The following is a 21,979-nucleotide window of genomic DNA, read 5'->3' as shown; positions in this document are numbered from 1 at the left end:
CCGCTCGATGTTGGCTCAGAAGCAGGCCAGTATGTTTGTCGCCGCTATTTTAATGAACAGACGGCTGAGGTGGGCGATCTCCACTGGAATACCTTTTACGGAGACAAGCGGCTGCTGGACGAATCCGTCGACCAGGCGATGTTTAGACCAAGGCAGATGAAGTCGAAGGAGGCGACCAAGAAGGCTGTGGCCGCCAAGCGCGCCAGATCAAATATCCAGACTAAGTCGCGGAAGCCGGCCACGCGGAAACGGGCTGCCTCGATCAATGATGTGAGTGACGACGATATGGATGAGGAATTTGATGAAGCAAGCGATGAGGAAGAAGAGGAGGAAGAGGAGGAAGAGGTTGCGAAACCAACGAGGCGTAGGCACAAGCCGCAAGCACCTGCGGCAGCATCCAGGACATCTAAGCGCAAGCTGCGTCTGCAGGATATCCAGCCGACAGGTGCTGTAGCTGCCACCCTGGCCAAGCGCGCAGCACGGCCAACACATACCCGACTAGCTGACCGGGATGGCGCGAGCATGTACGAGATTGCTCGCCAGCGCCTGCATGTCTCTGCTGTGCCTGATACCCTGCCTTGCCGCGAAGATGAGTTTGCCGAAATCTACGGCCACTTGTATACGGCGATCGAGGAGCGCACCAGCATGTGCATGTACATATCGGGAGTGCCGGGCACCGGCAAGACTGCGACGGTGCGCGAGGCTATCCGCACCCTGCAGGAGAGTGCCGAGGAAGGCGATCTCCCGCAGTTCCAGTTCGTCGAGCTGAATGGCATGAAGATGACCGAGCCGCAGCAAGCATACACGCAGCTGTGGCAGGCTATAACGGGGAGCAAGGTGACGCCAAAGCACGCTGCACAGCTGCTCGAGTCGCATTTCAGCACGCCCAGTCCGCGCCGCCATGCCTACGTGGTGCTGATGGACGAGCTGGATCTGCTTGTGACAAAGTCGCAGTCGGTCATGTACAATTTCTTCGACTGGCCGCACCGCGCCCACGCCAAGCTGATCGTCATCGCCATTGCCAACACCATGGATCTGCCGGAACGCATGCTCCACCACAAGGTGTCGAGCCGCCTGGGGCTAACGCGCATCAATTTCCAGCCGTACTCGCACACCCAGCTGTTTACCATCGTCGAGTCGAGGCTTCAGGGGTGCCAGGCGTTCGATCCGGATGCTGTGGAGCTGTGTGCTAGAAAGATTAGCGCCGTGTCGGGTGATGCAAGGCGAGCGCTGGATGTCTGTCGGAGGGCCGTGGAGATGGTCGAGGCCGAGTGGCGGACATCAAGGGGCACGGAGAAGCTTGTCACCATGATGGTCATCAACCGTGCGGTCAAGGAGATGTATGCGTCCGGTCATGTCGCCTTTATCCAGAATGCTGCCACTCAGCAGAAGATGTTTTTGGTTGCGTTGCGCGCTGCTATCCGCAAGGCCGGAGTCCCCGAGGTGTCGTTGGGCGATGTTGCCTATACGCACCGCCAGCTGTGCAAGTTGCATAACATGGCCATTTTGTCTGTGGACCAGGTCGCGACTGTGTGTGCGCAGCTGGGTGCCACCAGATGTATCCTGGCAGAGTCCAGCATGCTTGATGTGCACCAGATGGTGCGCTTGGGTGTGGCAGAAGACGATATTACTGTGGCTCTGCGTCCCGACCCCTTGTTCCAAAGGATTGTTGGTGCCTGACCTGCTGATGGATCTGTACGATCTGGGTGAGGACTCTGTCGCTGGGCGGGGCGGACTGGATATTGAATAGAGTATAAAAGGAGTGCAATCCAGACAGCCATGGAGAGCTTCAGCATCAGCAAGCACTAGTCCTGCCTTTCTCTCAATACACTTCTCTCTGCTACTCTGTCAATTCTCATCTGCATCATGAAACTCGCTGCCATTGCCTTCCTTGCCTCGGCCGCTCTTGCCCAGCAGCAGCAGGGTCCCGTGCAGCGCATGCAGGATGTCCTGCCAACCCCGCCTGCCGCCAACATTGCCCCGCAGTTCGAAATGCCAGGCATCCAGCCCAACATTCCGGTTCCCAACGTCGAGGCAACTGAGCCCATGCAGTCTGCTGTGGCCCGCCTGGCTTCGTTCTTTGACTTTTCGCACATTTCGGGCGAGAACACTGACACGCCGACGGTTGTCACCCATGTGTTTGATCCGGCTACGGGCAGGTTCACCCACCTGTCGTACAATGTGGTGCAGAACGGCAACGCGTACTATGTGCCGGTGTGCAGCGTCGACTCGATTGTGCAGGCTGGGTCGTCGGCTATTCCGGCCAGCGATAGCTGCCAATACGGCATCCAGCTGATGCCGGTGCCGCGCAATGCGGCCAGCGTGATGCTCAGGGCCATGCGCATGGTACTCAGGCTACTTGCACGCGTTCCGAGACTGCTGCCTGTGATTCTGGGTGGTCAGCCTGGTGCTAGTGCGTACACCTTTGCGGACCAGCCACAGATGTAGGATGTGGGTACTAGCTTTTTACCACATGCTGTTTGGCAGACACTCTGCACTTCCATACTGCCTCAATAAATGTTGTCCCTTGAGATCGTTTATACAAAATAATGCCTGTGCAAAGTATGCGGCTGCTGGCTGGAATTCTAGCCTGCTGCATGGCAGACTACCTATCGAATGGGGCGTATTGAGAACACCGCGCAGTTGCAATCCAAAAAGGCTGATATGGCTATTTTTCTGTGCCGTTTCTCAGAAATACAACAAGTATATGTAAGCCTAGTACCCCAATATATGGCTGAACTGATGTTATTTATTATATTCAATGATATGCTGAGTTTAAATAAATGAGTGGCGAGTTTTAGGGCGTCCACGCTCGTACTGATCGTTCCACTTGACAAACACACCCAGCCTCTGGGCAGCCTTCAGCGCAAATGTCGGGTCACGGAGGAATTCGTGGCCTGCAAAAATAGCATCAGCCTTGTCCTGCTCCAGGATGTCGTTGGCCTGCTCCCCGTCAGTGATGATACCTACAGCACCGACAAGAACGCCAGGAGCACCATTCTTGACCTCAGTCGCAAGAGGCACCTGGTATCCACGACCGACAGGAATCTTTTGGCGCGTATCATTGCCAGCTGACGAGCAGTCAACAAGGTCAACGCCCTCCTGGTACAGGATCTCAGCTAGCTTAATGCTGTCCTGTGTAGTCCAGCCACCCTCAACCCACTCAGTGGTGGAGAACCGTATAAACAGGGGCTTCTCAGCAAGCCACACATTGCGCACGCGCTGGACAGTCTCAACTGCAAACCGGGTGCGGTTCTCGAACGAGCCACCGTACTTGTCGGTGCGGTGGTTGGACAGCGGCGAGTTAAAGGAGCTGATCAGGCAGCCGTGAGCACTGTGAATCTCGATAAAATCGAATCCGGCCTTGTCAGCGCGCACAGCAGCATCAGCGAACGCCTGCTGGACAGTTTCGATCTGCCCAAGCGTCATCTCTTTCGGCTCCCAATGGTTATCATCGTAGGCAAGTGCAGATGGACCGTAGACGTCCTCGGGCCAGCCACCCTCGTCGACTGAGGCGCGGAAACTCGGACGCTTGCCATACTGGCTGAGTGGAATGGTGCTGGCCTTGCGGCCAGCGTGCGCTAGCTGGATTCTTACTGCAGCACCAAAGTAGTGCTCGTAGTCGACAATACGCCTGAGGCCGGTGATATGCTCGTCCTTCCAGACACCGAGGCATTTGGGAGTGAGGCGGCCCTCGGGCAGAACTCCTGTAGCCTCAATGAGAACGGCACCCGCGCCGTGCATGGCAAACTGGCCGTAGCGCGCCAGATGGAAGTCGTTGATGAACCCATCCTCTGCAGAATACATGCACATGGGGCTGACCCACAGGCGGTTCTTGAACGTGGTGCTGCGGATTTTCAATGGCTGGAAGAGCTTTGGCAGCGGGTTTGGGCTCGTTTCTGAAGTAGCAAACCCCTGCTTGATCTCCGAAGAAGTAGGCTCAATAGGAGTTCCAGGCGACGGATCCTGGGTGAGCATGTATGTGGTGGCAGTGGTGGCAGTCGGGGCAGGCATTGTTTGAAAGAGCTGCGTGATAGAGTAGTTCAGATTATAGAAAATACAGAGAATGTACGTTGCAGTGTTGATAATGACGTTGCGATGGTGGTAGGTCGGAGTAGATGATGCTTTTATAGGTAATAACGTTGGGTATCATTAGTAATCCCACTGCCTAAGGTGATATGTACAGAGTGACAAAAGCACGATGTACTGTGGTCACTCGGCTAGGACACAATCTGGTGAGCCACGGAACTGCAGTGCAACAAAAAATGGGAATCACGACTACAACGGTAGCAAAAGTAGCCAGTATGCTACACCACTCATTTCCGCGACTCTCAGCAATGGGGTAAATTCACATCAACAAGAGAACGCAGGTTGGCACCTTCTGTTAATCGCATGTAGATACTCCATTACATAGAAGCAATTGATGAAATTCACAGAGCTAATTTGTCAGCTGTGATCGCCACGTCAGGACAATTGCTCAATGTTGGGAAGTGGTGATCACGTCATGTTTATTACTAAACCACACCCCATTGTGGAGATGACGCTGGTCGAATGGACCATAGTTGATATTGAGAGACAAAGGTTTGTGATAGAACCATTCTCTGTTTATTGCCTGGTTATGTGGAGGATGCACCCATCTACTCTCAGCTCTCAAGACTGGCAAAGTTGCTATGCTCCTCGCTCAAGACTATTTACCTTGAGGTGCTCATATGTCTAGCAAATCCGCAATGTTTGCGGCGATGTTGAGGAATCCAGCCAGCTAGGATACCGTTTCCTTCATAAAATCCACAGCTCTTGGCCAGAGATTAAGCGGATATGTTGGCGCCAGAATTCCGCACGAAAAACGGAATAAAATTGTAATTCCCAATCTACACCTTTGCCCACAGTCCTGGTTGTTGGGGTAGATATTTGTCATTGCAGGTTCTGTATTGTCGTGTGTCTGCGACATCTGGGCTTGAAGCTCTGAATCGAGCCTCTGAGTTGGCCGATAAGCCGATGCTCTAATGATTACTGGTGCTTGGGGATTGCTGCCCCACCCAATGTTCTATATATGGGCCATATGTATGCTGGGCTCTTCCATGGCCGTGCATAAGTGCCCAACGATGGCTAATGTCATCGTTGTTGCTGTGCTGTGCGGAATAAAATCTTTCTATATATCATCTAAATTGTTGATGATGTACAAGAAGTGCAAAGAACTAAGAGAACCAATCCAATCGATGGCTGGTGAGGTGACTTTATATCTGTGACTATTTTTTATTTTATTTTGGGACACCACTATGACAATACCTGTTGTTTCAAGTGCACATAAGGGTGTGAATGCAGAATGAATTGAATTGTGTTGGTATGGAAAATGAAATGTGGAGGATACCCTCTGTCTTTTTATAGAAGGTAGTGTGTCGGCACATTACCCAGTATCTCCTAGCTAGTTATTGTAGTAGAGCTCCCCCAACCCCTTCGACTTGTGTTGTAGAGAGTCAATAGCGGTCAGCCAAAGCCAAGCACTGCTCATTAAACCCACTCACGCAAGCACCGCAAACGAGAAAGAAATAAGATGAAAGAAGCGTATTTTTGACCAGCGACGACGATTACAAGAAACTTGTGTTTCTTGTAGAAAGAGGAAAACGCAAGGTGCAAAAGAGCATCGGTACAGCTTTCCAAATGTCTGTGATTCAGATGCTGGCTGGGCAAAGCAGGTATTAATAATCACAGTTGTCTTCAACTTGAGAACATCAGCAGCGAGCCGTTTCTGGATACCCAAGAAAAATAGCTGAGTGCAGCTGGTCGTTTCAGTATGGCTTCTGTGACGTCTAAGAACTTCTCAGTGTGAAAAGTGATATCTATAAGTGATAACTGGAGAAGACAGGTAGAAAATTACACATCACGAAAAGCGCACGCTCTGGCTACGCCTTCATTTCAGTCTTACTGGCTGTACTCTTTGCGTTATTTCTCAGCACCCACTCATACAACGTAAATACCAGCGACGCCTGGATGCCCTTCCTCAGAACACGCAGCGAGATGCCCCTGAAGAATCCCAAAAACGACTCCTCTCGTGCAATCTTCACAAACGCCTGCATCACGCTCGTGTACTCGCTCGGACGCACCTGCATCCGGGTCTTCACCAGATCAAACGGCTGGGTTATGTACGATGCTGTCAGTCCACTAATGACACCCGCACCCATGGTGACCGTGGTCTCGGCCAACTTGATATTCTGCTTGGCCGCCCATGCGCGCTCGCGCTGCTTTGTAGCCTCGTACAAAAGCATGTAGAGTCCGGCGTACGGTGCATCTCGGATGGCCGTTGGCACTGCTCCCACAAAAAACCCGCGCAAACCCTGCGTGCGCCACATATCACGCAAAGCGTCCAGTATGCCGTGGTACTTGTACAGATTGCTCTCATACCGCACCTTGAGCACCGTCCCGGGCATCAGCAGGAATCCAGCAAAGGCCCGCGATGAGGCGCCGACCAGCATGTTGCTCGAAGGACTGAGCTTGGTGCGTGTCGGATCGTGGTGCACGCGTCGTTCGAGCGCCATGCATGCATTCCGTGTGTGATTCAGAAAGTAAAAGTAGAGCGAGGTTCCAGGTGCGTTTCTAAGGATATTTGCGGATTAGGCCATGGATCAGTGGGCGGGGGTTTGTCTGGGGGTGACAAAATGTGGGGTGGTTACTGCAGGTGTTATCCAGACTCGATGCTTAGCATCAGAAAATCCAGGGATCCAAGAACTATGCTTACCTAATGAGTGTCGGGATGGTGCCGCGCCACAGCCCGCGCACGCCGTCTTGCGCTACAACAGCCTGCGCTGATTTCAAAATCGAGCTACACCCAAGACAGTACATATCAGCACACGTGGTCAGCAATACCTGTGCCCATGATGGTGATGAGGAGTTACGCTGCATGAGCCATGCGTCAAACAAATTCCTGCATATCGCTTATAGTTCACGGCAACACGCAGTAGGCTACGAACAACAACCACCCCCGCCAACTTGCCCATCTGCCAATGGTCGGTAATATATCTCAGAAGGCGAAATGATATGCATGCCGTTACGCTTGCTCTATGTCGCCACCGCCATCACTCTGGTGCATTTGCAAGGCTCTCGAGAAAGAATAGGGCTACTGCGCAAAATTTGATTCATTTCCAGCCCTTACCTTTGTCGGAGAACCATGGCCTGCTGTGTGTAGCTCTGCTGCATTCGTGTCTTTAGCAGGTCAAACGGCTGGAGTAGGACGCATGATGTGACGCCCGAGAGCGCTCCCGCGCCCAGGTGCACAAACGATCCGCTCTTCTTGCCGTCGTCCATCGTCTTTGCTTCTCTGGTGGTATGTGTGCGTGGGTGAAGATAGAGCGCGTCTCTTTTATAGAGGTTGGTATAAATTTGTATAGGAAAGGCTGGAATGAGGAGGGGCAAATTGGTCGGTCGGTGGAGCAAGCAGGGAAAATATAGTTTTGTGGGTGGGGTGTCTGGCAGAGTGGAGAGGAGAGAGAACACAGCATCGAATCTTTCATCAGCACCATGCTTTTGTCTGCAGCGCGGGAAAAAAATTTTGAAGATAAAAAACTCCACACATCTGGCGAGATCAGACAGGTGGGTCCATCAAGTTGCAACAACGCCTGTAGCTCACGGAGAGAAAACAACCACATCCCCGCCCACAGCCCATGGCGCATACAGACCCGCTGCATCTACAGCGGCAATGCAGTGCTGCCTGTCAGCAAATTACCCACAAGCACTCGTGTACCCGCCAGCTCTGATGGGCAAACAAATCAGCGCACGCTGCCTGAAGCGAGGTGCATCTTACGCATATCACCATTTGCACACATCACGAGGAAGCCCATGCCCAACGCATCACGGAAAAGACGGCGCCGACAGCAAACAGGCAACCAGACAGGCGGGCCCGTGGCTTCGTCATCATCATCATCACCACCACCACCGCTATCAGCCGCAGCAACACCAGCACCGCCACGGGCGATTCCGGGGTTTGTGTACGACGCAGAGAAGAAGCGGTACTTTCCTATCACTAGCAGAGCAGCAAATGCAGTTGAGCAACGTGCTGAGCAGCGTGAAAAACAGCGGGTGGAGCGTATCGCCCGAAAGCAACAGCAAGAAAAGAAGCGGCATAGCAGTATGTCGCAGTGGTCACGACCCGCTATACTACGGCACCGAGCAGCGTTAGCGGTGCCAGCAACAGCTGCCAACTGCTGGCTGCGGTTCGCAGGCATGCAGGCAACCCGGCAGGTCAGACACCACAACCAGCGGTCTCCGATCACCGCTCTGTTTGCGTCAACGGTGCCGAATGGCAGTACGATACTGTATGTGGGCAGGCGCAACGGTGCAGTGACACCCATGGGGCTGACAGCAGAAGGCGAGGTGGACAGCGCCTTTAGAGACATGGTGCTCAATGGTCCAGTCACCAGTATCCAGGAGCTGCGGCCCAGCGCGTTGCTGCTCGCAGCCATGGGAAACTCGAACTCGGCTGGCGGGCTCACCGTCTACAACACCAACACTGCAGACGCTGCCGAGCACCTTCCCCTCTCGCACACGTACCCCGATGCCTCTGTGTTTTGTGCAAGCAGGCTCACCGACGCAGCCTCTAATCGTGTAGCCGTTGGTCTCACCGAAAAGGCAGTCGTCAGCACGGTCTCCAGCACGCGGATTCACGATATCTTCGATGCCACCACAGGCTCGGATATCCTAAGCACATGTTTTCTTGATAACAAGTCTCTGTTTGCGTGCGGCGGGCGCGATGGGCGGATCCGGCTTTTCGACCTACGGCTTAACGCCAAGAAGCAGAGCCGCACGCGTGGACTGCTCTCCTCAGACGACGTTCGGCACGCATCGTGCGTCTATGCAGTCAGCTTCTGTCAGGATCTGCTGGTAACTGCTGGCACCGACAACGCGGTCCGGCTCTGGGATATCCGGATGCCAAAGGCATGGGACGAGAGCATGATGTACAGCCAGCAGCGCCAGTCGGTGCTGGCCGTGCACCAGCGGCCCACTGTGCAGAATGTGGGTACCATATCGTGCCAAACGCGTGCAGCGGTGGGGCTGGGCCTATGGGCACACAACGATGTCATTGCGGCCGCCAGTGTGGACAACATAGTCCAGCTATGGCGGCTGCCAGGCGCCGAGCCGCTGTGTTCGTTTTCACTGCCTGCTGCTGGCGGTCCCTGCACAGCAATCCATGTAGGGTTTTCCCAGTGGTCTGTGCCGACCACATTTGCGGCCCAGGGCGACAACGTGTTCGTTTTTTCGCACCGGCCAGCGTGACACCGCTGTTCCTTGGCAAGCGGCACCCCTGCGGTTACACACCTCGGTCTGGCACAAAACCCGCATGGCTGCGTGGACCAACGAACAGGCCCAGTTCCTTAGCCATCTCTCTCCGCCTTGTCTTCCCCAACCCCTGTTCCCTCTCAACGACCAAACGCAGGCTACTGCCATCGAAATTGTTTATATTTTCAAAACTTGTTCGCTGCCAGAATAGCGGCGTCTAGGCCTGCTCGGCCGAGGAGCGGATCTACGAGGTGGGCTAATTAATTGCTTCCCCAGCCCAAGCCAAGCAATTTGGGGAGAGGCGAGCATTTGCGTCTGGCTTCTTGCTCGTTTTGTCTCCGTCTCCGTCTTTTCCTCTCTTGCTCGCTCGCTCGCTCGATATCTTAATATTTTTCCTAGTTCCTTAATATCCCTATTTTTCTTGTAGAAAATACCTAGTCCCCTGTTCCCACTTTATACTAATAATGCCCGGTGCGCCAGATATGATCGATGCCATTGACGGAACGGGTTTTGATGACAGTGTGCTGCTCATGAAAGGCCAGGCGAGCCTGTACTCGTCGCAGGGGCTGCTCAGCGGCATACTGTCGCTGTACCGCGACCGGGCAGTGTGGAAGGAGACGTCAAGTAAGTGTACCTAATCATTTCTGGGCAATAGAACCTACGCTCTAGTGCATCGGTTTCATGTGACGGCAAAGCAATACCGATCTACCGCGCTCTACAATGCACCACGCATACAGGTTGCGGAAACACAAACAAACCGGGGATTGTCTACGATAAGCACAGCCCAATTATGCTCTGCTGAACCACAGTTCTAACATCTCGGCCTGTACCCGTAGACCGGTCATCAAACATGCTGACGATTTCAACGGACGTGATGTTTGGTGCCACGCTGTCGCCGACCAACAAGTTCAAGTTCAAGTCGTTCGAATCAGCATCGGAGACGAACCTGAAGATTGAGTCGTCGACGCATTTCACTGTGTACACAATCATGGCCCGCGAGAAGGGCAAGCGGCCGCTGTGCGATACGTGGACATTCATGGTCGAGAGCGAGGAGGAAAGCGCCACCTGGGTCAGCCTACTGCGCTGCGCAATCCATCCCAACATCAACGGTAAGTAAACTAGTCACTTCTCTTACTGCCTCTGCTGGGTGGGGGCGAGCAGTGCTTGACCAACGGCGGCAGTACGAGCTTGGCCATTGTGGGCGCCATGCAGGGCACCGTTGCTGCTGCTGTTGTTTTGGCGAGCTATTCTCAGCAAACTGTCTGCCGACCTCATGCGATTGACCAAAGCCAGCATGCCGGAGAGTTTTTCTTCCCACAAAAAAGCAGTCACTGATGGCCCGCATTATCGTTCTAGATCGCAACGTCAACGTTCTGGTACTGCTGAACCCCGTGTCGGGCAAGCGGAAGGCGATCAAAATCTTTGAGACCATTGTCAAGCCTATCTTTGAAATCGGCGGTACGCCCTACACGCTGAAGCTGACAGAGTCAGCAAACTATGCGACGGATCTCCTAAAGAACGAGGATTTGTCGTCCTATAGCTCCATTGTATCGGTCAGTGGCGACGGTCTCTTGCACGAGATCCTCAACGGGTTCCTGCAGCGCGCTGACTGGCCAAAGTACCAGTCGCTGCCGCTGGCCGTGATTCCTGCAGGCACTGGAAATGGACTGGCCAAGTCCCTCGACTGCATCTGGCCCGAGCAGGCTGCAGTGGCCGTAGTCAAGGCGGAGGTGCGACCATTGGACATCATGAGTGCGACGCTGGGCAGCGGTCGCACCGAATACTGCTTTTTGTCAATGACGTGGGGGCTGACAGCCGACATTGATATTGAGTCGGAGCGCATGCGGTGGGCAGGTGCTGCGCGACTCGACCTGTACGGCACCATCCGGCTGATGAACCTGCGGTACTACGGCGGCCGCCTACACTACCTGCCTGCATACGAAAACGACGAGGGCCCCGCAATGGCTGCATCGAGCGGAAACTACACTGCGGGCACCAGTGCGGCATCATCGATGGCCAATATTTTGGCTGAGCGTAACAACCACGGAACAGATGATGCGTGGGGGCTGCCGCCACCCAGCTTTTCGTCCCCGCTGATTCGCAATTCGCCAAAGCAACTCCCGAAGCCGCTGTCACCACAGGTACAGCCTGCAGTGACACTGCGCCCGACGCTGACAGGCGGAATCCAGCTGCCGGTCCAAGACGGCACACTGCCGCCGCGCTGGAAGACCGTTGAGGGGCCGTTTGTACAGGTGATTGCCACGAATGTGCCATGGCTAGCGCCCAACTTCCTGGCGTCCAAACACGCGCGCATCGCCGACGGTATGATTGACCTGGTGTATTCGGGTGCTGCTAGCAAGTGGCAACTGATTCCGTACATGGCAAACTCGGCCAAGGAAGACTATCTGAACAAGGGCGAGGGAATTGAGCACGTAAAGGTGCGTGCCTTCATACTGGAGCCCAACGGCCTGCGCACCACCAGCAAGAGCCCTGAGACCCACCATGCCGTGCAGCACCCAGACACAGCCACCGGCAGCATCCGGTCCAAGTCCCTGTCCCCCCGGTTCGACTCGATCCGCTCATCGTTCAGCTACCGCAGCAAAAAGTCCGGCGGCTCGCAGGTCACCGTCCCGGCCCGTGTCCGCAGCCAGAACTACGCTGCGTACCACACCGCCAGCGGCCGCAATAGCTCGCTGATGGCCCAGGGCTTGAAGCAGCATGACCAGGAGGACAGCAGCCGGAAGCTGGCCGTTCCATCACCTGCTGCCTTTTCCATGCGCTCGAGCACGGCAATTGCACAGATGGCAGTCGAGGACCGCACGCCACTGCCGGACTTTGACGATGACACAGCGGATGTGGTCCGGCATGCACAGTCGGAGCAGCGCGAGCTGGAAAGCCCCGCATCCCCCGAGGTTGATGGCAGTGCTGTGGAAAAAATGAGCGGTGGGTGCCGGCTTGTTGGCGAGCACGGAATTGTGGATCTTGATGGCGAGGTTGTCGAGTTGGGACCGGTGAAGATTGAGGCATTGCCAAATCTGGTCCGCATTATCAGTCCGCCGTGGCTGAACGAGGACCGGTCGAATCGCACCATGGCGATGCCGGCTATGAAGGCGCCCGAGCTGATCCGCGGCACGCTGTCCCGCGAGGGCTCGTTCCTGAGCTTTGCCTCAGCGAAGTGAGAGGACCCCCAGATGCCATATGCGCCATATTTTTCCCACCATTTAAGCCAATCGCTACTTTGTTCTCCATTCGTGCTCTGTATTGTCTTGCTTTGTGCAATTGCAGCTTTGTAGCGTTTTAAGCTATCAAGCTTCAGCAGTTTCCGAGTCAGATAGGAGGCTCACGTGTATGTCTGCTGCATATGAAGGGTGTATGCGAGCGTTCCATGTCTCTTGTCTTTGTACAATGGCAGAAACAGGGACAGACGGAGTCGTGAATACATAATTGGAGAATACGGAGTTGGGTTCTCTGAATGCCGCTTATTCGTGAAACATATACACGAGACTGCTGTATGTACTGGAGCTTGCAGGACATCATGAATTCGACAAAACTGGTCAATCGCTGGAAAATAAAAGTACAGTTTTCAGGAACTTTATGATAATACGTCTAATTGGCCTTATACATATACGCTTCTTGTGTCGAAATACGACAGCGAGGATGGCTCAAGTCTCAGGCGCGTACCTGTTCATCTGATGGAGCAAGTTGCTACATGAAAACTCGGCCATTGCACAGCATGTTTGTTTGGCAAATCCCCGGATCCATACGTGCCCAACCCGATAAGAATTTGTCACTCCGAGCGCAAATATATGCCTTGTGCTCCCAAGATGACACAGCTTGCCTTCATGGTCTCCCCCAAAACGGCTTGTCGATGCCGAGCAAACGGGCAGCAGAAGGATAAACAATGGTGTGTTCGGTGCTGCACCAAATGGCATGGAGAAACATCTGCTGGAATACCCGTCGCCGTGACCATTGTGCCGGGAGTTTCTTTAGCGGCGACTTGGCATGTGAAAGCATACATGTTTGAACGTCTTGGCGCAAGACATTGTTTAGAGACAATGTATCGGGCTAATGCCTCGGCAGTCTGGTCCCCCACCATACTATACATAGCCCAGAGCGTCCAAGAGACGCTTGTCTTGCTAGCTTTGCGGTCCTCAGATCGATAGGTGCAGGAATTTCGCGCACTGCGAACAGCCACTATTGTGAGAGTGGGAAACCACAGGGAGGCAATGTGGAACAGATCCCACCGCATCTGCCTCTCTCATCCCTTGCAAAAAAATTCACCGCCCTCTAAAATTTGTGATTGGCGGTTCTATTCTTTTTTTGCTCAGTTCCTGGCTCTTGTAAAATGCAAACAATGGATCCTGGGCAAACGTGTTTTCGAAATAGGGACTCCAATTTGCACAATAAAGAATAGCGCTCAAGTGCGAACATTGAGCACGGGCTTCCAGGACCGGAAGTGGTGCAGCCAGCAGATCTGTACTGCGGGAGCGCTGTCCCAAACACCAGTCTCCACCGGCCTGCCTATGCTTCGACCGCAAAGCAGCTTCCATCGAGCCAAGAGCCAAGCCGGACACCACAGTGGTTTATCTGACAGCATCGGCGGCCGATACGTGCTGAGTTTCAAGCCGATACTCTCCTCTGGCCGATTGGCCGCCACCAGTGTTTGACTCCATAGGCGGCAAGTCCGTTTGAGTAAGTGTGTCGCGGGGCCCTGCGATCGCCGACTTTTTGCTGAAAGGCGCGGTGCGGATGGCGGACGTGATACCGCAAGGAGCGCATGCGATGCCAGCCTGCGATCTTGGTGTGTGGATCCGAAAAAGTCAACAACTCCCCTTTGGCAGATCCTGCTGGGTACACGACGCATACCTTGCCCACATTCCTGCCCTGGCCTTGCCGAATGACCCTCTCCGCCCCCTTTTCCCTTCTGATGCAGAGCAAAAGCAGGCGGAAGATCCCAATATGCTTGCCATAGCAATCATCCGTTGCTGTTTTGGGGCAACGGGAGTCAAGTGTGTGAGAGCCTAGTATACCGAAAGCAACGCGTCTAATTCAGACAAGACACCATCATGACGCGGCGCCGTGTAAAACAACCCGCAGCATGCAACTTATATTGGAGAGTGATTGACTGTACATGGGTGGACCTATCCGCAATTCGCGGCTGTGCTGGCCGCCCCTCCTTGCCACCTTTCCCGAGAGTTAAGCAGAAAAGACCTTGGTCATGGACAAAGACAGCGTGCCCCATTCTGTCGGACACGCTGGCTCTTCCGGACGGAAGCATGTTTTTCTAATGCAAATCGCCATTCACTCGCACAGAAAATATCCGTGCTGGCGCTGTGTAGCCACCCCGCGTTTTGTTTGTTAGCAACAGGAAGCAGCAGGCGAATGAGTAACGGGCATGCCCCGATTTGAATACCTCGGGATTACACTCGGTGTTGCAGAAAGACTTGGTTTGAAGAACAAACACTATCGCTGGGACTGCCATACCCGGCTGCCCACGCCTGCCACGGTAAGCGTCGATCCTGGCTGGACATTTGGCCGTCAAGAACATCAGCCGATAGGATGATGCATCCACTTTGTGTCAATCGGTAGAGCAGCACTCCCTCCCTCCCTCGCATATACCTCTATCCTTCCTCCCCCACTATTGCTACATGCTCAAGTGCAGTGGGAAAGAGGGAGGGGGCTAAAATCAGTGCTAAAATCAGTACTAAAATCAGTGCTCCAATCATTGTCCCCTTGGGGGCACTGTCGCTTGGATGGCACAGGATGCACCGAGGTTGGAGTGCGAAAAGTACTAGGTCAACAGTGTGGGGCAGGTCGTGTGCCGGGTGTGGATCATTGCACAGCCGGTGCCAGGTTCAGTAACGGCAGTGTGTGACGAAATGACTGCACGCACAAGGGATCCTAGCTCCATGCGTAACCCTTGTCTTGCCATCCCACCCTAATCTACCTCAAATTGGTCACACATCCGCCCCACGCCGTCCCTTTCCGCCCCACACCGTCCCTTTCCGTCCCTCTCCGTCATGCTGTCGGCCAAAGGATTTGTGCTAGAACAACCCAAAAAAAGTGCGAATGGAAATTTCCCAGGCACCGATGGTGGTTTGCTTGCCCAGATATGCCGTACGGCATTAGTGCCAGCAGGCAGCGATCCGGCTTTCTTCATGCCATGGCTCTGAGGCTGGTACGAAGATGCAGTGTCCTGAGAGAAGCGCAATAAATCTGCAGAATGCAGCATGCCAACAGCTCCTGGATCTGATGTGGACAATACGTTGGATGAGATCGCCTAACGCTTTTCGACATGGATCATCTTTTTGCGGCCTTCCTCACAAATCAACCTTACCCGACGATGGTGGGGAACGCATGCTGCACAAGCAGTTGCAGGCACACTTGTGCAGATCACCCGTGGGGAATGAGCCTTGGTCATTGCTGGGCATTCCTCCTCACCAGTGACTCGAATTTAGCCAGTTGATCCACGTCACAGGTGAGCGCTGTTCTATATTTGCACACATCTTGTAATTGCAATACCTGACCTGGTTGCTCTACGTTGCAGTCGGCCAAACCATCACTGTGTAGCAGGTCCCTGACCTGGTCACAAAAGCGCACTGTGACGAATAGATCCAACTGGCAGGTGTGAGTCTGCACCGCCCCCAAAGTAAACAATCAAGATACATTCAAGATCCCAGACTCCGTGTGTACGAGAATTGGCTTGGTGCTTCGCCGACATGTTTACAAGCCTGCCCCTTCCAGATCACTGTTGTGTAATCCACGTGGAGGTAGCATGCCGTAGAGCTCCTATTATCTGGTGTGTTTCCAGGCATCCCCACCATTTATCTTCGTCAGAGAGTGACATCATGGCAGATATGAGCACTGCCAACAAGGTGGGTGCTGCACGTAGAAGAAATGGGAATCTGTGGTATGGTTGGAGGCTATTAATACACTGCATTTACCGGCCATCCTTCGGTCCCCATCAAACATACGCACTCCCGCAATCAAGCAACAGCAAATCTAGCCTAGGCTAGCAATTACTGATCCTGCTGTTGGAAAGAGCGTCTTACGCATTGTGAGGGCAGGTCTTTTGGCCACCCGGCTCAGCCTTGTCACAGGACTCGGGAAATCGCATTGATATTCGAATATATTTGGAACAGCTCGGGCGACACTACGCGTCAACAATCTTATCACAGCGAGTATACAAGCCGTTTCTGTGACCTTTCTGTCAACATTCAGCTCCACCGACGCACCGTTCAACAGCAGTCTTAATTTTTTGGTGAAGTGATCGACAGTATTTTGTTTCGAAAAAGAAGAAAACAATGCTCCAATGACAATGGCACACAAACTGGGTCAGACTTGTCATGGGTGATTGCAGGGTGCCCAAACACCCCATGGCTACCCCCAGGGGTGGGTGCCGGATGCTGGAACCCTCGCCTTTGCATGTGCTTGGACGCGCACCTCCGGAAGATTGATTCAGCAGGCTCGCCTTTATATTTCAACACAGGGACCACTCTCGGGCAGCTTCTCGCTCTCCATTCCACATTCCATACCCACCACCTCTTCTCCACACCCCTTCAAGCCTCAGCACCTTCAATCAGCACCACCTGTCAATTTACTTACAAGGTAACTAGACAGTCTGCATTTTTATGTCTGTAGCTGCTTTCCTGGCTGGGAGATATACACGGCACAGATCATTTGGCCCTTTGGTCAATCGCTAGAATTATTTTTACATTCGCTTTGTACCCTGCTTTCGGCTGTGCCGCCCATCACCAACACGCGCTTTTGGCGGCCCAGCTCCTCGCTGAGCTGCGTATTTAGAAAGGTCTTACCACGCATCTCGCTTCTTTCTCCCGGGAGCAGCAGCCGTTTTCTTTTTGGCTTGCTGATTGCACTGGTCTCAGGCGACCGCAGACCCACGCGTAGCCCAAAATGTCGGGTGCGCCCAAAGAAGGCTGGGTTGACAGGCAGATTCAGTTATCTGTCGGCCAGTCATCAAGACTGTAATTGTAAAGGCGCCTAAAATACATGGGTGGGGAGGGGTGGTCTTTGTAGCCCACAAAGGGCCCATTTTTATTGCTTGCCCCATGTCAGCCTGCTTCCGTATTTTTTATCTCAAGGCCTGTCCATCCGTCTTGAACCTTGGCCCTCCTCTCCCACCAGCCCACGCAAATCCCCCACCGCTGTGATTCCAGCCTTTCTCGTGCAGAGCGCCGAAAAAATTCTTTCGGCATTTTCTCCCCTTTTTGTTTACATTTCTCAGAACCCGCTTAGACTGGGCCGCCCTTTGCCTGCAGAAGGGTATATATTTAGGCCGCCCTTCCCCATCTTTCCAAATTTCTTTTCTTCCTTATCCCACTCACATACACATTATATTTCCTGCATTTTCTGGCATTTCGCATCACACACTACTATTTTTGCTGTTTGTCACTTTGCAACAATCAGCCCCACACCATCCATTACTCATCACCCACATCTCCATTCTTATAGCACTCTTTGCATCCACACCATCCACACCACTACTCTAATAATGGCCAGTATCGCTAGCATGCTTATCGACGGGACCTCTGCCTCCAGCACCCGCGGCTCTCCGTCCTTCTCTCGCGGCTCTACGCCTGCCAGCCTCTATGGCAGCGAGGTCGACCTTGCCATGGCCGGCAGCACCGGCTCTTCGCCGGTTCTGTCGTCGACGATGCCCACCCATCACCACCCCTACGGCCACCGGATGACGTCGCCCGACGCATCTTCGGCCGCACTGGTCTCAGCCAACCGGCGCCGCAAGATCCTTACCTCCCGTCCCCCCAACTCATTCATTCTCTACCGGTCTGACAAGCTGCGCGAGCTCATCCAGAAGTACCCCGAGCTCAAGCAGACAGACATCAGCAAGATGTGCGCTGAGAACTGGAAGAACGAGACCCCCGAGGTCAAGGACCACTACCGCCAAAAGCAGCAGGAGGCCAAGACCAAGTTCCTGTCCGAGCAGGCTATTGAAGTACAGAAGCTCAGCGGCAACACGGACAAGGCTGCTATCAAGAAGATCCAGCCAACCAACACCTTCATCCGTTACCGCACGGAGATGAAGAAGAAGCTGGCGAAGCAGTTTGCCCAGATGAACCAGAAGGACGTTTCACGCGCCTGCGGTCTCATGTGGAGAAGCGAGCCCGAGCACGTCAAGATGCGCTACCGCCAGTCGTACAACCAGGAGAAGCGCGACTTCGAGCGCCTCTGCATGACCTCTGCCATGGAGCCCTCGGCGGAAGCCCGCGCCGTCCTGGCGTCGGTTCTTGCCCAGGGCTCTGGCGCTGCGCCCGTCTCGGTGCCTGCGCCTCACCCGATTGTCACCACAAACTTGCGCGAGCAGCAGCGCCGCATCTCGGACTGCACCGTCGGCGGCTCGTTCTCTGCCCCAGTCTCGCCACCCCAGCCTGCGCCCGCCTTCCTGATGCCGCGCGAGGCCCGGGCCTCCACCGAGAGCCCGCGTCTGCACAATGCCACCGTCCACTCCGCCCCGTACAATGCCGAGCGCGTCTCGCTGCCCTCATGCGCCGAGCTGCTCAGCATGGCCAACCAGTCCATGGCCCGGGATCCCCGCGTGCGCAAGATCTCGGCTCCCCTGCCTCCCCCCTCGCACTTTGCCCATGGTAGCCGCTCTGCCCCCCACCCTGCCCACAGCTACGATTCGTGGCAAATGCGCCATGTGAACCACAGCGATGGCTACTACCAGTCGGTGCCCCACCCGTACATGCACTAAGAAGGGACTGTGGTTCGCAGCCCTGGCGGGCTGGCATTACCCGCGGTGCTATTCACATGGCAATCTCGAGGGGTTCTTGGGATTTGCCTTGCAAAAATCGGCTTGTTCTTGCTTCGCACTTGCTGTCAATTTTCTGTACTTTTTTATCTCTGCAATCCAACATTCAAAAAACAATTCACACTGCTCCCCACACTGGCGTTCTGAGTAGATGCACGCCATGCCAGCCCTAGCAGAAGGATTCACCATATTTCACCTCATGTTGGCTCGGCCTCCCGCATCGGTGCTAAAAATAGCCTGGCATTTAGGTCGGCGATTGGCTTCCCCCATGCGCTTTCCCCAAGCGCCAGCCGTTTCCACAGCGTAGCCAAGCAAAGTGGGCAATCGCTGGCTGATGCGTCCGCATGTTCAAGCCCTCGCCCTTTTAAAAATAGCCCTTGGCCGTGATTTCATTTGCTGCATTCTGGGCTGTCCAATGCCACTGTGACTGAGAGAGGAAGTGGCCGAATCGCGAAGCTATTACATACAGCACCGCGCTCAACAATATGCTGTGGTGCAACCGAGAACCAAGTTTAAATATAGTCATTTGGCAAAAAGGCAAAAGTGGATTGGCGATACCGCATGGGCTTTTAGGCATAGAGATGCGTGATAGCAAATAGGCACAGAAAGGCTGTCTTTCCACGAACAATAGATGGGTATGTGCCAAGTCTTTCCACGACGCGCGTTTCCTTCAACTCCTAATGCAAAAAGTGCTACTGCATGTCAGACGTCTTGGCAATCCTTTACCAGTTTTTGTCACAAGGCAGTTACCTCACAAGCTCCATCTTCAGCTGAGTGACATGCAGCTTTATCATGAGCCAAAGCCATGGACAATACACAGGCATGTCGACAATGTTCACATATCTAGCAGCGGATTTGCGTCTCCAAACTTCTCCCTGACAAGTACATAGTCGCAGTATGAAAAATGGACCGGATTTGCATCCAGTGCATAAACACGTGTTGCTGGGGTTGCCGTGCCAACATAGCAAGCTGTTGGTATTCTACACATTAGTATTCCATTGTGTGCCAGCCGTAGTCAATATTTGTTCATGAGTTGTCTGCCTGAAAATCTGAACCGAAGCTAATCCGACTTCTCTTTGATTCGCTCGATCCCGTATCTACATCTACAAGTTACATTGTGGAACAAGAGTGCTCTGTGGAAGATATTTGTCTATACTTCCAACTGCCTATTGGTTTTTGTCTGGTTCAGTTGCCTGACAGGTATTGTGAAGCTTGCTAGTGTGTTGTGCAGCTAAATACTACGTCTATCGAGCACCAGAATCTGCCAGGCAGATAAATACACACATGCTCTGTGCTTCCCCACGACAATGTAGACAGCACCGGATAAATTGCCTTGCTGTAAGGCTGCTGTGGTTACAGCATAATTTATCACATCTGTTGCCATTCTTCCGGAGGTTGACTCAGGGGCTGAGTTGGCAAGAAGGTTGGGCTGGGCCATTGGATGTGCGAGGACCTGGCTCTCATGGTGATGCAACCCATGCACCAAACTGCACCACTGGGCTCCTTGCTGTCTGTCTGTCTGTCTGTCTGTCTGTCTGCCTTTCTGTCTCTACGCTAGATGCCGGCTTGTCTGAACATCGCCAGTGCTCACCGACCTGACTGCCACCATCTGCTATGCTCGGCACCTATTTCCTCGAGCTTATTTTCTCACCACCTTTTCTGCCATCTTCTCTGCGATTGATCATCATTTAGTTCTGGTGTCATATGCCTCGACAAGCTTGCCGGCACACTGAGGCGGCAGCTGCGACCTTAAATTGCGACTGTTGTGACTGGCAGCCTCTGAAACAAATGTCTTTTCTTTATTCTCACAAACATGATTTCCACACATCCCAATGGCCACCACGTCGCAGCACTGGATGCTGCTGTTATGTGTGATCCGACCAAGATCCTCTGTATCCGTCAAGCATGCAGCAAGCCCATCGACAACATTTCTGGAAGCGGCGGCAGCAGCAGTGACAGGGACACCGACAACTCCGTGTACTGCTCGCCAGCCTGTCTCTACTCTGACGCACTCGATCGCCACCGCCGCCAGTCATCAGCACTCGGCAGCCCATCCTACCTCAACGCAAGCGTCAGGACCGATGACTCATTGCAGCTGCAACTGCAGAAGCAGCAGCAGCAGCCACCGTCACCGCCGCACATCTCCACGTCGCTGCTGATCCGCCGTGGCATTGATCCGTGGGCAGCACCCGACGACATTGCGCTGCGCCAGATCGTGGGCCGCATGCTGGCCGAGGCACTGGCAGTGCATGTGGCCTCGCCAAGCAATGCCGAGAACAGCTGGGCGATCGAGAACGAGGCATACCGCCTGTCGTACCACAGCGCCTACACAGCCGATGCCATGAGCGCCAGCAGGCAGTACTACCAGCACATAAGCATGGTGCTTGTAAGCCGCCTTCGTGCTGAGGGTGCCCTGGTCCACCTGCTGGCTGCTGGGCACATGCCGCCGGATATTCTGTGCCGCCACCTGGCGTGCGGGTAGGTGGGCAAGAGGCACAGGCCAGGTTTCATTTTTTTTTCTGTGCTCTCGAAAAACTCCAGCCAATGAAACGGCGCTTGCCATAACTCTGATTGTGCGCCTGGCTGTGGCCCGCAGGCTTAAATTGCAGCACGACAGGTTCGCCCTGCGGGCGGGGCTTCCCCCTTTTTCCCTTATCCTTATGCACGGGTTTTTCGCCTGTCAGTGAAGTTCCGACTGAGACGGTGAGTTGCTTTTACGCAAACTATTCAATACCCATTCCTCGGCTGGCTGCCCCTCTGGGGCGGTAGGCTGAGGAAATTTTTGTATGCCCCCGAGGGCAGCCCTTCCACCCACACCAGCTATCACAACAAAAGCAATGCGAGAGACGCTCCAGCACATGCACCACGGGGCATCGCAAGCACGCCTTTGCAGCTGTTGGAGAGCTGCCTGTCTAATGTGTG

The 21,979-nt window shown here is 54.0% G+C and overlaps 9 protein-coding genes across 9 annotated transcripts; 6 read left to right on the top strand and 3 right to left on the bottom strand.

Annotated features, from left to right (window-relative positions):
* Window positions 1–522: 522 nt before the first annotated feature.
* On the top strand, window positions 523–1,680 carry DL89DRAFT_274864 (P-loop containing nucleoside triphosphate hydrolase protein; the record flags this gene model as incomplete). The annotated part of the gene is made up of 1 exon (XM_040889238.1): window positions 523–1,680. The coding sequence occupies one exon, from the start codon at window positions 523–525 to the stop codon at window positions 1,678–1,680; it is 1,158 nt and encodes a 385-aa protein (XP_040743827.1).
* Window positions 1,681–1,866: 186 nt separating this feature from the next.
* On the top strand, window positions 1,867–2,448 carry DL89DRAFT_292850 (uncharacterized protein; the record flags this gene model as incomplete). Its single annotated transcript, XM_040890347.1, has 1 exon — window positions 1,867–2,448. The coding sequence occupies one exon, from the start codon at window positions 1,867–1,869 to the stop codon at window positions 2,446–2,448; it is 582 nt and encodes a 193-aa protein (XP_040743826.1).
* A 327-nt stretch (window positions 2,449–2,775) lies between these two features.
* DL89DRAFT_316336 (NADH:flavin oxidoreductase/NADH oxidase) lies at window positions 2,776–4,155 on the bottom strand (the record flags this gene model as incomplete). The annotated part of the gene is made up of 2 exons (XM_040891063.1): window positions 3,914–4,155; window positions 2,776–3,892 (listed from the first exon to the last, which is right to left on the bottom strand). The coding sequence occupies exons 1-2, from the start codon at window positions 4,012–4,014 to the stop codon at window positions 2,776–2,778; spliced, it is 1,218 nt and encodes a 405-aa protein (XP_040743825.1). The 5' UTR covers window positions 4,015–4,155.
* Window positions 4,156–4,491: 336 nt separating this feature from the next.
* Window positions 4,492–5,183, bottom strand: DL89DRAFT_267408 (uncharacterized protein). The gene has a single exon (XM_040887486.1). It carries the CDS (start codon window positions 4,946–4,948, stop codon window positions 4,760–4,762), a length of 189 nt encoding a protein of 62 aa, XP_040743824.1. The 5' UTR covers window positions 4,949–5,183; the 3' UTR covers window positions 4,492–4,759.
* Window positions 5,184–5,900: 717 nt separating this feature from the next.
* On the bottom strand, window positions 5,901–7,299 carry DL89DRAFT_223277 (mitochondrial carrier; the record flags this gene model as incomplete). Its single annotated transcript, XM_040884632.1, has 3 exons — window positions 5,901–6,591; window positions 6,734–6,817; window positions 7,148–7,299. The coding sequence occupies 3 exons, from the start codon at window positions 7,297–7,299 to the stop codon at window positions 5,901–5,903; spliced, it is 927 nt and encodes a 308-aa protein (XP_040743823.1).
* A 531-nt stretch (window positions 7,300–7,830) lies between these two features.
* DL89DRAFT_292847 (WD40 repeat-like protein) lies at window positions 7,831–9,264 on the top strand (the record flags this gene model as incomplete). The annotated part of the gene is made up of 1 exon (XM_040890346.1): window positions 7,831–9,264. One exon carries the CDS (start codon window positions 7,831–7,833, stop codon window positions 9,262–9,264), a length of 1,434 nt encoding a protein of 477 aa, XP_040743822.1.
* Window positions 9,265–9,731: 467 nt separating this feature from the next.
* DL89DRAFT_257453 (uncharacterized protein) lies at window positions 9,732–12,446 on the top strand (the record flags this gene model as incomplete). Its single annotated transcript, XM_040885531.1, has 3 exons — window positions 9,732–9,891; window positions 10,077–10,376; window positions 10,624–12,446. The coding sequence occupies 3 exons, from the start codon at window positions 9,732–9,734 to the stop codon at window positions 12,444–12,446; spliced, it is 2,283 nt and encodes a 760-aa protein (XP_040743821.1).
* Window positions 12,447–17,559: 5,113 nt separating this feature from the next.
* DL89DRAFT_153526 (uncharacterized protein) lies at window positions 17,560–19,024 on the top strand. The gene has a single exon (XM_040883578.1). The coding sequence runs from the start codon at window positions 17,780–17,782 to the stop codon at window positions 18,998–19,000; it is 1,221 nt and encodes a 406-aa protein (XP_040743820.1). The 5' UTR covers window positions 17,560–17,779; the 3' UTR covers window positions 19,001–19,024.
* A 1,846-nt stretch (window positions 19,025–20,870) lies between these two features.
* On the top strand, window positions 20,871–21,539 carry DL89DRAFT_292844 (uncharacterized protein; the record flags this gene model as incomplete). Its single annotated transcript, XM_040890345.1, has 1 exon — window positions 20,871–21,539. One exon carries the CDS (start codon window positions 20,871–20,873, stop codon window positions 21,537–21,539), a length of 669 nt encoding a protein of 222 aa, XP_040743819.1.
* Window positions 21,540–21,979: the final 440 nt, after the last annotated feature.

This window comes from Linderina pennispora (assembly GCF_002104995.1).
Source record: "Linderina pennispora strain ATCC 12442 chromosome Unknown DL89scaffold_6, whole genome shotgun sequence".
Taxonomy (NCBI): domain Eukaryota; kingdom Fungi; phylum Kickxellomycota; class Kickxellomycetes; order Kickxellales; family Kickxellaceae; genus Linderina; species Linderina pennispora.
Note: the sequence above shows the minus strand (reverse complement) of the source record. Positions and strands in the feature narration are given on the sequence as shown.